The 12,435-nt window shown below is 34.3% G+C and overlaps 1 protein-coding gene across 1 annotated transcript; it reads left to right on the forward strand.

Annotated features, from left to right (window-relative positions):
* Nucleotides 1–126: 126 nt before the first annotated feature.
* Nucleotides 127–8,916, forward strand: LOC135752047 (uncharacterized). Its single transcript, XM_065270371.2, has 5 exons — nt 127–263; nt 1,512–1,641; nt 1,741–1,872; nt 1,989–2,237; nt 5,590–8,916. Exons 2-5 carry the CDS (start codon nt 1,539–1,541, stop codon nt 5,847–5,849), a joined length of 744 nt encoding a protein of 247 aa, XP_065126443.2. The 5' UTR covers nt 127–263; nt 1,512–1,538; the 3' UTR covers nt 5,850–8,916.
* Nucleotides 8,917–12,435: the final 3,519 nt, after the last annotated feature.

Below are 12,435 nucleotides of genomic sequence, written 5' to 3' on the forward strand. Positions count from 1 at the left end.
CAGCATGGTTTTAATGAATTTGTTTTTTGGAAGGACAACCCTCAGACGGGGCGCGACCCCCCATAATTTCGGCCAATGCGACTGCCGTCAAATGTAGGCTAGTGTGTGACAGAAGCGGGCGCAGATTGTTCAACAGGAGGCCCCCACCCTTCGTGTCCTCATGCATTTGCGTGGTGGTTAAAAACGATACTGTGCAACAATTAATTCAGATTAAAAGTGAATTTAAACTTCCTCGGTCCAAGACTGGATTTATTCAAGTTAAGGTAAGACTTTCATTTAATGTTGGGTTTTTACTTTCTAGTCATTTTTAGGTAAAACAAATTTGACTGCATGTTAGGTTATCTAGAAGTTTCCTTTTTCAGTTTAAATGTATAAGAGTAAATGTACAGTTTACAACTTTATTTTTCCTAATAAATCGTGGAAAGCAACATTTGCTTAAGCTTTTGCAAATTTTAATCATATTTTAATAACTGCATATCGCCGCAAAACTTTAACAAAAAAGTTTCATTGTGACGTTTGCAACATATTTGTGTTGTGATGATGGTCAGCTGTCATGTAACTTATTATTTCTTAACATTTATTTCCTTTTGTTTTTCATTATTCCCATGATAGCCAGTCATGGACATTAAAAACATAACTACCTCATTTACATATAAAATTGACTACAAAACTAATAAACAAAACTAAGGAGATAAAGTTAGTATAAAATTTCTTCTCTAATTAAATTTTAATAATTTGTTGTTATAAGTATTTAATTTGTTTAATTGTTAATGGTTCAAATGAATGTTTTATTATAAAGCATTAAGAATATAAAGTGCTTGGCATCACCAATACAATTTCTTTTAAAAATATTACAAATAAAAGTAATATCCCATTATTAAATTACTCTGCAAATAAGATTAATGTCTTTTATTGTCTGTTACAGTAAGATATTTGGTTTACATCCGAAAGTCTAAATTTATTTTATTTCATTGGAACTGAAAAAAAATGTAAGAATCTTACAGCATGTTAGACTACACTGCAATTGTTGTATTTTGAAATATATGGACCTATTTGTATTTGGCATAACATCATTTTTTGAAACTTCATGTTGTCATTTAAATCATTTAGACTTGAATAAAGAAGGGCAAAGAAACAGCAGAAAGTTTGTTATGACTTCTGAAGCTTTGGTGATATTTTCAGTGCTCTGTGATTTAGCAGGATGTTGTGATTAATCTCATTCCTATCACATTACTCATTACAGTTCACTTCATTATAAATGCAGCAGTGCATGACACAACAAACCAAAGCTTTCATGCACTCGGCTAGGGAATAAAGGGGTCGTGATGAACAGTTGCAGGAATAAAAACACGCTTTACTTTGAGATTCATATTGTCACAGGTCCTGGCACACGTTGCACTTCTGAACAAACACAAACCGTTTATTTGATTCTGGCACTAACATGATTCGTTTTGGTTCTGCACAGTCCATTTATGCTGAGATATTTCTTCTCTCTCTGGATGTCTCATTAGAGTCAGTCTCAACAGGAGACAGAAGCGATGGAGGTCCAGCAGATGGACGCAGGGCAGGACAACACACCCAAGTCTGCCCAAGTCCAGACATCACAACCACAGGCCACGGGGAAACCTCATGAGATCAAAGGTGAGAAGAAAACAAACCAAATTACTTTATGATTTATTATGAGTATATGTGTGTTTATTTAAGGGTATAATAAACTAAAATCCTCTTTGATCTCAGCAGAGATGCTCTGTACCGACAGTAAGCAGGATCACAGAGAAAGCAGCGAGTCTTTGACAGACACGGGTATAACCAGTGATGATGCTTTACTGCTGCCGGATCATATACCTACAATTTCACACAAAATAGAGAAAGGTACGGTACTTACAGTTACTGATGCCTCACACATATCTGTAGTAAAATACCTTCATTTTAATACATTGCAATTTGTAAATATGTTAATGCATTATATATGTTTGTATGAATTTCAGAGAAACACGCTCTCCCCAATGGCTCGCCCGCTATAGTCAGTAATGGATCAACTGTTGTGTGCACATCACCATCAGAAAGAAGCAAAGCTCGTACCACAACGTCACCGAAATGCAGCCGACACACAAAGTGCAATGGACACAGACACCAGCATAAAAAACACCCGCACAAAAAACACCCGCCATCCACCTCCAAAAGTCAGCAGAGCTTTAAGGGAGACGCCTCTCAGATTCAGAAAGTCGCTGGAGATGGTACTTCATACACATACACACACACACACATGAAGCCTACACCCATGTGACTGTTTGTAAATATAAGGCCTGGTCTTATCTCATAGCAGCAGCAGAACGAGTCTGTGGATTTATCTTTCTGTGTTTAATGCTTCGTCCGCGTCAGCGTTTGATATCTCTTTCCGTTAGGTCACACATCTCTGTTTGGTGTCTAAATATTCTTCAGAGTTCAATGTTTTTTATGATTATATGAGCGTAGGACTTTAACAGGTGTGGGTATATAACGTGACAATAAATATGATGTTATAAAGATCAAACCGTTATTTTTATAAAGGGGGAATATTGCAACATAAATGTTAAAAAAAAAGAAAATTAACTAAAAATTCAACAAATGCATAAAAAGCATTTAGAAACCTACATGATAAAAGCCTATTTTAATTTCAGTAAAGGAAAAGTATATATTTATTATATTGCAAAAATACATACTTTATTACATACATACATGCTGATAAAATAAATATATATATATATACTTATAATGCACTGCAAGTCACTTTGGATCAAATCATCTGCCAAATGTAAATAAATAGGAAATACCTTTTAATTTTACACAATCTATTAAAATAGGCATTCACCGATATGCAACCCAATTCAAAATAATTAGACCGTTCTGATGCGTTTGTCCACCCCTTTTGATTTCCAGGATATAATCTGCCCATCATCAGCTTTTTTTAAACAATCGGTCGATGTTCGAAAGTGGGAAAATTGTTTTTATTTCCCAATACCGATTATAAGCCGATACATCAGTGCATCCCTAATTTAAATGAAAAGGTGAGATATGCAAACTGGCTGATTAATACACCAATGAAAACTAACCAAATGCAACAAGCATTTAGAAACGACCTACATGATAAAAGCGTATTTTAATTTCAGTAAATGGAAAGTATATATTTATTATAATGCAAAAATAAATACTTAATTACATACATATATAATGCACTGCAAGTGACTTTGGATTAAATCATCTGCCAAATGCACAAATGTAAAATAATAAGAAATATCTTTTAAGTTTATACAATCGAATAAAATAGAAATGCACCGATACAAAATATCTGTGCCGGTATCGGTATTTGATTACTTGGAATGACATCTACCGATACCGGTAGATACCGATAGTTTTGCTTTGTACTCTTGTTTCAAGTGATTATGACCTGAAAAGTGCAAAGCGTACAAACTGCAACTCTTGTGACCTAATTCAAAATAATCAGAGCGTTCTGATGCGTTTGTTCGCCCCTTTTGATTGTCAGGATATAATCTGCCCATCATCAGATGTTTTTAAACAATTGGTCGATGTTCGAAAGTGGGAAAACTGCTTTTATTTCCCAATACCGATTATAGGCCGATACATCAGTGCATCCCTAATTTAAATGAAAAGGTGAGATATGCAAACTGGCTAATTAATACACCAATAAAAACTAACCAAAATGCTTAAAAATATTTTTGGTTTTGCGTAACACGCCAATAAGACATATTTTTAATAAAAGATAGAAAGAAAAAGTCCATGAGGCATGGTATAAATCAGTTTTGGAAAATAACAAATTAAACATATACTCGCAATGCAATTCTTTGTTAATACTAAAGAGCTACATTACATCTGTGTATAACATGCAACTGGTACAATCATTATTCTTGTTTAGACGTTCAAGTCATCATTGAGCTAGAAACAGAAAGATGAAGTAATACACCAGTTGTAGGGAGAATTTGTCATTATTGTAATCTAACAAATATTTCTATGATAGAAGATGAGAAGCACTTTTTGAATATAGATTTACTTAAAGGGGACATATCTTAAAAATCTGACTTCTTCCATGTTTAAGTGCTATAATTGGGTCCCCAGTGGTTTTATCAACCTTGAAAATGTGAAAACGATCAACTTAGTAACTTTGTTTTGGTAAACCATTCTCAGCTAACATGAAAAAATAGCTAATTGAAATGTGGCTCCCATTGTGATGTCAGAAGGGGATAATACCGCCCCTTAATCTGCACTATCCAACCACGACACTGCCATATAGTGCAGAGATCAGCTTATTTGCATTTTGAAGCACATTTTTGATCTATCTCGATATATCTATATGGTATTTTGAGCTAAAACTTCACATAAGTACCCTGGGGACACCAAAGACTTATTTGACATCCTAAAAAAGTCTTGTGAAATGTTAGCCTGGTCAAACCAGACACTCGTACATTCATTTCATTTGTACAGAGTTGTACTGAAGCGAAATAAAAATTAAGCAGAAGCTCGTAGAGGGCTAGTGAAATGTCCCCTTTAAGAAATATTTAAGTGAACTTGTTCTTGTCGGTGATGTCTGCACTGATGTGTCAAGTATTTGTGATGTCTGACCTACTCCATTTCTCTTGTCAGATTGGCCTTCAATCCATTACAATGCCCCGATATATAGCACTTTTAAAATTACTGTCTGTCTTTCGTAATAAGCTATAATAAATTGATATAAAACATATCCAACAATATTAACACAACAATACTCAAACATAAATATAAAACAGACATTTGCTCTATTAGGATACATGTTAAAATCAATCTAATATAGTGTTTATAATTGTTGGTTGCACTATCTTTACTATTTTGGGCAAAACCCCAGTTGCAAATCTCCATTTAAAGGGCAACACCACCATTTTTCAATATTTTACTATGTTCTTACCTCAACTTAGATGGATTAATACATACCTATCTTTTTTCAATGCGTGCACTTAATATTTGTACAGCGCGTCGTGAATGTGTTAGCATTTAGCCTAGCCCCATTCATTCCTTAGGATCCAAACAGGAATGAATTTAGAAGCCACCAAACACTTTCATGTTTTCTCTATTTAAAGACTGTTACATGAGTAGTTACACGAGTAAATATGGTGGCACAAAATTAAACTTTTGTTTGGAGCCATAGGAAAGAATGGGGCTAGGCTAAATGTTAACACATTCAAGGGTCGAAAACGCAGGAGTAGTCTGGAGTAAACGTGGCAAAAATAATGCATTTTAAAATGTGTAAACAGGGCCTGAGTATGCATGCCGACTTGCATTGTATATACCACAAGAAATGAAAAAAATCTCCCATGTCATGATACCTGTGGAACTATGGGTCGAGAGGTCATATATTCCTGAAAATAAAATAAACTTGAAAAAAAGACATAAATCTATCAAATGAAGCTAACTCGCTAGTTTCAGGGTTATAAGCATGACACAAATTGTCACATTTTCTGAGAATAAACATAATAGTTTATATTTATATTACAGTAAATATGACTGCTCAGAAATGTATATAAAATGTGCATAACTCTCACATAAATCTCTCTCTTTTAGATTGTTGTGCCCACTGTATCCTGGCGTGTCTGTTTTGTGAGCTGATGTCGTGTTGTTCAGTGATGGCTCAGTGTTTGGCGTGTGGTTTGGAGTGTGATGCTCTCTGTTGCTGCGGTGAAGCGGCCACCGGTGGACTTGCGTGCTGTGCTGAAGATAGCTGCTCTGCACTGCTGGATTGTGGGATACTGGAGGATTGTTGTCAGTCGTCAGATTGTCTGGAGATCTGCGTGGAATGCTGCTCCATCTGTTTTCCTACCTGAAACGAAAACTATGAACAAAAGCAAATCAAGTGTGACTTTAAAAGCATCGAGTTATTATCTTGTGTATTGTATTTATTTAGTGTAAAGGATGAGTTTGCTGCTTAGACCAAAATCTGACTGTTCTTACAAACCTACTTATAGGTGTGTGTACATTTACATTTGGATGTTAAAGAGACAAGCACCTGTTGGTTATTTTTCCCTAAAAGAGTAAAACCGCAGGCCTCTGTTGCACTTTTAAATCATTGCTCTGTTTGTTTGAGCATCGGCAACATCAGCTCTTTGTTTACTTATTTTAGAAATTCACTATTTACAGTCTTATTTGTCACCCATGATGAATGTATTTTCTGATAATGGAAAGGTTACAGAGATAAAGCGATGGATAGCCTAATGCAGAATGCAACAGCTTTCAATTTCTTTAGAAGAGTTTAAGTCAACAACAAATGAGTTTACATTTAGATATATAGTTTTGATGGTTTTCTTTCAAAAAATCTGTCAATTTCTTTCTGTTAAGGAAATTTGTCTGTGATATAAAAACTTTTCTTGTAAATTGTTCAAAGCGTAGACTGTAATAAGTGAAAAGTTGGTTTAACTTCAAAAAATGACTTTGGTTACAGGGCTGGTTTCCCAGACAGGGATGAGCTTAAACCAGGACCAGGCTTTAGTTTAATTGAGAAATATAACTAGTTTTATCAAACATGTCTAACTAAAAACATTATGTGTGCATTTTGAGGCAAAACAAAGGGCACTGAGATTATGTCAGTGCAAGTTGTTTTCAATTTGGACAGCTCTTATTTAGTCTAATCCCTGTCCGGGAATACGCCCCTTAGTCTTAAGGCTATTCCCAGACTAAAACACATGTTTGAGATGTCTCAACTAAAAATAAATTGCACAATCAGATCTTAAAATATGCCAGAGCCATTGAATTGTCTCAAGATTTTCTAAGGCATGTTAATAAAAAATGCTTAAATGTTTTCATTTAACTAACGCCTTGTCTGTGAAACCATGCAAAAAATTACTTTTTTCAACCTAAATTTTGTTACTTTAAGTGAAATATTTAAGTTGTTACCAATTGAATTAAATTTTTATAGTTTATTCACTTTTTCATATTTTTCACTTAAATTTTGCACTGCAAAAATGACTTTCTTACTAGTTTTCAGTAGAAATATCTAAAAATTCTTAAATCAAGATGTATTTTCTTGATGAACAAAATGACCTAAGAAAATAATACTAGTTTTTTGACAAAAAATATACAATTTAAGTGAATTTGTGCTTAAAACACTTGAATTAAGTGTTTAAGAAAAAAGAAAAACTAAATCTCACCCCATTGGCAGATAATTTTGCTTGTTTTAAGGAAAATTTCACTTAAATTGTCTATTATTTTTCTTAAAACTAGACTTATTTACTAGGGTCATTTTGCTCATCAAGAAAAAGCATCTTCGTTTAAGAATTTTTAGATATTTCTACTGAAAACAAGACACAAAAAAACTAAGTAGGAAAGTCATTTTTTGCAGTGAGTGAGTAAATGTATGTTGACAAAACGTAAATTTCTAAATTGTTACCAATTGAACTACATTTTTTTAAGTAAATCCAACTTTTTACAGTGTATATGTGACCCAGTCTGTGAAGTCATTTTTTGTAATTTACTGTTTTCTACATAAACTCATCCTGCGTAATGTAAAGACCGATCTGCACTGTAAAAAAGAAATGCAGAAAGGAGTTAAAACAACTTGGTTTTACAAGTCAATTCAATCTACTATTTTAAGTTTTGGCTTAAAAAAGTTGACATAACTTATAAAATCAAGTTGAAATTGTTTAACGTTTTTAAAAATTTAAATTTGCCAAAAAAGTGTATTTTTTACAGTGAAAATATAATCTTGATATCTTTAATATTGACTGAGTAAGGTAATGTAAAAGATTGAAATAAATGTGAAATCAAACTTTGATGCTCCAAATCTCATCATTAGATTATAAAAATTAAACCTAGATTTCACAAACAGGGTCACATATGTGACATTTGTGCATGTATGAAAAGTGCCGTGTTACTGCATTCACAATTTTAAAATCTTTATACTGCTTAGAATGAAATGAATTCTGTAACATTCTTTGCCTCCATGGTGAAGTGTAAAAGTTTCAAATGTGTTTTCAATCAGTTTTATAATATGTTGAGACTATTTCAAATCTTTATGTTGTTTGTATTCACTGCAGTCTTATCTGAGCGCTGCAGGAATTCTGCACGGATGCAAAAATAACCATCCAGAACGCCTGCATATTCCTCTGGGCATGTTGAATTTCACAGTCTTTCTCCAGATGACTTTGCCCGTGGCCTGATCTGCTCTCTGCTGTTTAGATAGCGGGCATAGAGGAGGACGCTGATGTTGAATCTGGCAGAGATCTGCATGCGTGTCCAATAAAATCACATTCTTCCTCCTCATCCGTCTGTGAGGTCATGACATCATCAACATTAGTTTGAAATACTCATACAGTCCTGCATCACTGATGCAAGCAATAGCCGTCATTTCACCAACAATAGACCCGATATAGTCCGGCTATGAGTTACCCACTTCTAGCCAAAATAAACTTGAATTTGGTTTAATGTGGGTTTTGCCAAAATAACTTGAGAGATGTCTGATATTTTGTCATGTAAGCAAAGTCAACATTGATTACAAAGTGTTTGCGTTCATTTATGTATTGTATTTCATTTACTTTTGAGCTCTGATAAGACATCTTTTAAATGTTCACTGACAGCCGAAATATTGCCTTGTTTTAGTCTAGATGACTGGGGCTGTGTTTGAACGGCTAATAGATGTCTTTTAAACCTAAAATTGCTTGCTGGGAAGTCAAGTGTCAAATCTTATATTTGAAGAGGTGTTTGTTTCAAACAAACAAACAATAAATAAATAATCTGTCTTTAAGAATAACGCTTCTCCAAGATTTAAAGGGATAGTTCATCCAAAAATATAAATTCTGTCATCATTTATTCACCCTCATGTTGTTACAGATCTGTACAAATTTCTCTGTTTTGCTGAACACAAAGGAAGATATTTTAAGCAATGTTTGTACGGTTTTGGAGCACCATTGACTTCCATAGTATTTTTCATTCCTACAATGGAAGTCAATGGTGCTCCTGTTTCCTGCTTGATTACAAATATCTGCCTTTGTGTTCAACAGAACATTTTAACAAGTTTATAACTTGTAAAAATAAGGTGAGAAAATTATGACAGATTTTTTTTTTTTTGGTGAACTGTCCCTTTAAGGCTAGGGTAAAAAAAATATATGACGTACTTTTTAGTTGAGTGGACAAACATGAAGAAGATACTCGTGCACACCGAAAGGAAAAATGCTGTGATAAGACAAACTAACACTTTTTTTTGCTCAGTTCATTATCAGCCTCAAATGTTTCTTAAATTGCTTATAAGAAATAAAAGAAACAAATGAGACAAATGCATTACGAGTATGAAGTTTTAAAATGAATGTAGATGGTATGGGTAAAGTCATAGATTTGGGCAAACGTGGTGAGAAGTTCATATTGAAGTCTTTAATAATATTGACTTTCAATTGCATACTTAACCAATTTGAAGGCAGTTTGTGATCTCTTGTGAAACTCTAAAGAAGACATTTGTGAGATTATTCTCAGGAGAAATATCTCATCTGTATTTTTTCTTCATCATGGGCAATCCCGATTTGCTCTTTTATGAAAGAATGCATTAAAAACTCATCTTTAAAAGTGGGTCAAGCTGGCTATATCTGGATATGAGCATTAACTCGGTTAGGTGTGTGTGTGTATGGTTCAGGAAGGCTGTGTTTATTGTACAGATGTGCCAAGTGGCGTCAACAGGAAGTAGAGGAAGTGACTGAAATGACAGCGCAGGGACGACAGGATAGAGCAAACACAGCCATAACCCAAACTCGGTTCTGATCCAACTCTCCTGCCCACTGCGCTTCAAAGGTCCACCGCCACACCGAGTCTCCAGAGACAGGAAACAGCTTAGCCAACATCACTCCATGCACTAAAAAAGTCATAGCATCTAACCTGAAATGTCAGATGTGCTGGAGTCAGTAAGATAATAGGTTTGTACAGTTAGTCAATCAAAAATACAAACTTTTCTCCTCCATTTACCAATAAAAGTATCCAAAAAGGTGCAAAATACGTGACAATTCCTTTAAAACTCAACTAAAGTCATTTCAGAGATTGAAATCAATAGAGAAATGGACTTTAGCTTGGATTTCACAGACAGGGTCACATTTCCATTACATTAAATACCTATCATAAATTACTGTTTAAATGATTAAATTAGCATTGAAGCCATTTTAAAATGGATTTGCCAGATGCTTTTATTCAAAATGAATTACAGTGCATTCAAATTATACATTAGGTTTATCAGTAGCAGATGCTTTTATCCAATCAAATACAACAAAGCAATTCATCATACAACCCAGCATTGGGTCAAAAAGGGACAAACCTAATTTAACCTATGCTGGATTGCTGCAACCCAACTGGGTTTTTTTTATCCATTGTTGGGTCAAATATAAAAAAATGTTGTGTTAATTTAACCCAATGGCAGGGTTTGTCCCATTTTGACCCAACACTGGGTTGAAAATAACCCAGGATTCTTTTCTAAGTGTAAAGAGGAAACAACATGAGAAGTGCTAAGTTAAAGATTATTTTAGCAATTGTTAGAGAAAAGTAAAAACTTGCTAGATAAGCAAATGCAATTTGAACTGTATGCTATAAGTTGGTTTAGGTGTTCCTGTATAGCTCAGTGGTAGGGCATTGCATTAGCAGTGCAAAAGGTAAACATTTTTTCAATTAATTCAATTTTATTTATATAGTGCTTTTCACAATCGGTAATTGTTTCAAAGCAGCTTTACATTAATAGAAGCAGGGGAAAACACTGAAAAATCGACAGACAACATTAGTTGCAAAATACAGCGGCTAAATAAACTTTACAAGCGAGCGTATTAATAATGTAACCTATAGAAGAGGGTGCTAAGTTAAGCCAATGTTGGCTGACTCCCCGGGGTTGAAAAACCCCCTAGGAGAAAAACCTAGGGAAAAGGTAGTAAAAAAACACTTGGGATATATATATATATGAAACAAAATCCTATTAGTGTAGGGGCTGTTTGCATGTAATGCAAGTGTCACACAGTGTTTTGGTTTAATATCTGCTTGGTTCCAGACAGGCTAGCTATTGCGGCATTAGTATATTACACAGACGAGTAATGTGAATGCTTTGTTCCGTACAAGCTAATTATTGCGAGATAAGTACATTTACAAATTATGTGAATGCTTTGTTAAAGAAAAAAGTCTTACCGTTTAGACATGAAGTGATCGACTGTGTCTGAGGGAAAGGATCTACCACCTTTAGAGACTTTGATATTCTAGGGACAGTTAAGAGACCAGAATTTTGCGACCGCAATGTACGTGATGGATTGTATTCTGATATTAATTCTCTAAGATACGAAGATGCTAGGCCATTTAAGGCTTTGTAGATGATTAGTAGTATTTTAAATTGTATGCGATATTTGCATAAAGCAAAATATGCTAAAATTGGGCTTATGTGGTCAAACTTCTAAGAACGAGTAAGCACTCGTTCAAAAGGTCATGGGTTCGATACTTATTAAATGTAAACTTTGTAATCTGCTGTTGCTTTGGATAAAAGAGTCTGCCAAGTAAATTAATGATAAGATATATTATGTAATGTGAAGGCAGAACAGACAGACAGACATCTCATGTGCTCTGTGTGATGGGTTTGTCAGATGAGTGACCGCAGTCCTCCTGATCTTCCTGCTCAAGGATTTGAAGAAGAAAGAGTGCTGAGCTCATGAAAGCTCTCAACCGTAAAAACCCCAACAAAATCTTCACAGTACCACAGCGTTTGAAGTATAAAAATAATCTTTACTTCCTTTAGTTGAAAGCCACACCTAACACGGTAACGCTTTACAATAAGATTGTATTAGTAAATGCATTACCTAACATGAACTAACAATGAGCAATATAGTTGTTTAGTAGTTATTCATCTTTTTTATTGTTTATTGTGCATTAATTAATGTTAACAGATATAACTTATTATTATTTATTAGTAAATGCTGAAGAATCATAAATGCTGTAGATATTTCATTCATTGTTAATTCATGCCTTCTAATGCATTAACTAATGTTAACTAATACAACCTTATTGTAGTGTTACCACTTTATATCTTATCTGTGATGACACTGTCCCTTCTGAAAACTTAAACAAAAAAAATCTACCCAGAATGCTCCACACTGTAGCTTCAGGCGGGTCTGGGTGGGCTTTGTGGTTTAACTAACACAGTTAACATGGGGAAGTGAGATTTCAGAAAAGCGGCAACACATTTTATAGCAGAGAGGTGAAGAGCAAGAATACCAATAATATAATCGTGTTTTATTCTGTGGTCAGACTATTTGAGCTCTGGGTTCGGCAGAAAATAGTTGTCATTTACCAACTAGTTTTACTGATGAATGCACAACCTTGTTCAAGAGTTTAATATACTTTTTGAATGGAAACATGATGAGACATTACACTTTTTAAAGTGATGTGATGCTTTTCTATGCAGATGAAAGACAC

Source organism: Paramisgurnus dabryanus, chromosome 11, assembly GCF_030506205.2.
Source record: "Paramisgurnus dabryanus chromosome 11, PD_genome_1.1, whole genome shotgun sequence".
Classification (NCBI taxonomy): domain Eukaryota; kingdom Metazoa; phylum Chordata; class Actinopteri; order Cypriniformes; family Cobitidae; genus Paramisgurnus; species Paramisgurnus dabryanus.

Coding starts and splice junctions, on each gene's coding strand:
- LOC135752047 (XM_065270371.2), top strand. CDS start 1,539: ATGGAGGTCCAGCAGATGGACGCAGGGCAGGACAACACACCCAAGTCT. Junction 1,642..1,740: donor GAAACCTCATGAGATCAAAG/GTGAGAAGAAAA, acceptor TGATCTCAGCAG/AGATGCTCTGTACCGACAGT. Junction 1,873..1,988: donor TTCACACAAAATAGAGAAAG/GTACGGTACTTA, acceptor TATGAATTTCAG/AGAAACACGCTCTCCCCAAT.